Genomic DNA, 952 nt, shown 5'->3' with positions numbered 1-952 from the left:
GTGCTCACCGTCGTCGTCAACAGAACGACAGTGCCCCGACGACCCACCGCTACTGAAGATCAGTGACTGAACTATGCTTTGTTTATTCTTTACTTCAGCTCGTGGCAGACATCACTAATGCAAATGGCTGATCAAGCGAGCATCAGCGGTTCCCAACGCACCGATGTTTGAAAGGCTTCAGGAAGCGCTGGCGCATTCCTGCGTGCAGCGGTGAGGAAACAGGAGTAACAAGAAAGCATACATATAGGTGTTGAGTTTGATTTTATTGATGACTTACTCCACTTGCTAACGTTCAAGAGTAAGATGGGCAAAAGCCCAAGTCGATAGATGGAAATGGAATCAAGTGGAAACCGGCAGTTGATTGGTGTCTTCCCGTCCCCTCCTGTCCCAGGCAAGCAAAGGCGGCCTTCCAGACTTGGCTGTTTTATTCCACAATCAGAGGGGTTGTGTAGAGGGAATGCCGGATTCCAAAAGTGGATGCAGGCGCCTGGGGCTTGATCAGTGTCACCTGGAAGGGCAAAAGGAAAGGCAGATCAGCAAGGGCCCTTCTCTTCTCTGCTGCCCTCCCTTCCTCTGCTCGGAGGTGGCACGAGGGCAGGGAGCAGGCCTGCTCTCCGGCACTTGGTCCCTGCGGCCAGAAGCTCTTTGGCCGGTGGAAGCCTCGGGGGAAAGGGGAGAGGCATGAAGGCTGTGCTTGTGAAGCAGAGGGGACGAGCTAAGCAGCTAGCTGCCTTACCCGGCCTACGCTGTAGTCTGCCGGCCCGGGCTTCGCTGCTTTGCCCTCTGCAGGTTTTGGTCGGGCCGCCATGGTGTACGCGGGCGCCCTGGTCTTGTAGGCATCCACAGCGACTTTGGGCAACGCCGCAGGACCCGGAGTCTGCAAGAGAGTCATGGGCGCACGGGGCTGGGATCACATTCAAGGCTCTCTCTTTCCCTGGAAGCCTGCGTTAAG

At 56.2% G+C, this 952-nt stretch overlaps 1 protein-coding gene across 1 annotated transcript; it reads right to left on the bottom strand.

The window, feature by feature from the left end:
- Positions 1–262: 262 nt before the first annotated feature.
- LOC104916133 (outer dense fiber protein 3-like) lies at positions 263–929 on the bottom strand. The gene is made up of 2 exons (XM_010727114.3): positions 737–929; positions 263–508 (listed from the first exon to the last, which is right to left on the bottom strand). The coding sequence occupies exons 1-2, from the start codon at positions 890–892 to the stop codon at positions 425–427; spliced, it is 240 nt and encodes a 79-aa protein (XP_010725416.1). The 5' UTR covers positions 893–929; the 3' UTR covers positions 263–424.
- Positions 930–952: the final 23 nt, after the last annotated feature.

Source organism: Meleagris gallopavo, unplaced genomic scaffold, assembly GCF_000146605.3.
Source record: "Meleagris gallopavo isolate NT-WF06-2002-E0010 breed Aviagen turkey brand Nicholas breeding stock unplaced genomic scaffold, Turkey_5.1 ChrUn_random_7180001872051, whole genome shotgun sequence".
Classification (NCBI taxonomy): domain Eukaryota; kingdom Metazoa; phylum Chordata; class Aves; order Galliformes; family Phasianidae; genus Meleagris; species Meleagris gallopavo.
Note: the sequence above shows the minus strand (reverse complement) of the source record. Positions and strands in the feature narration are given on the sequence as shown.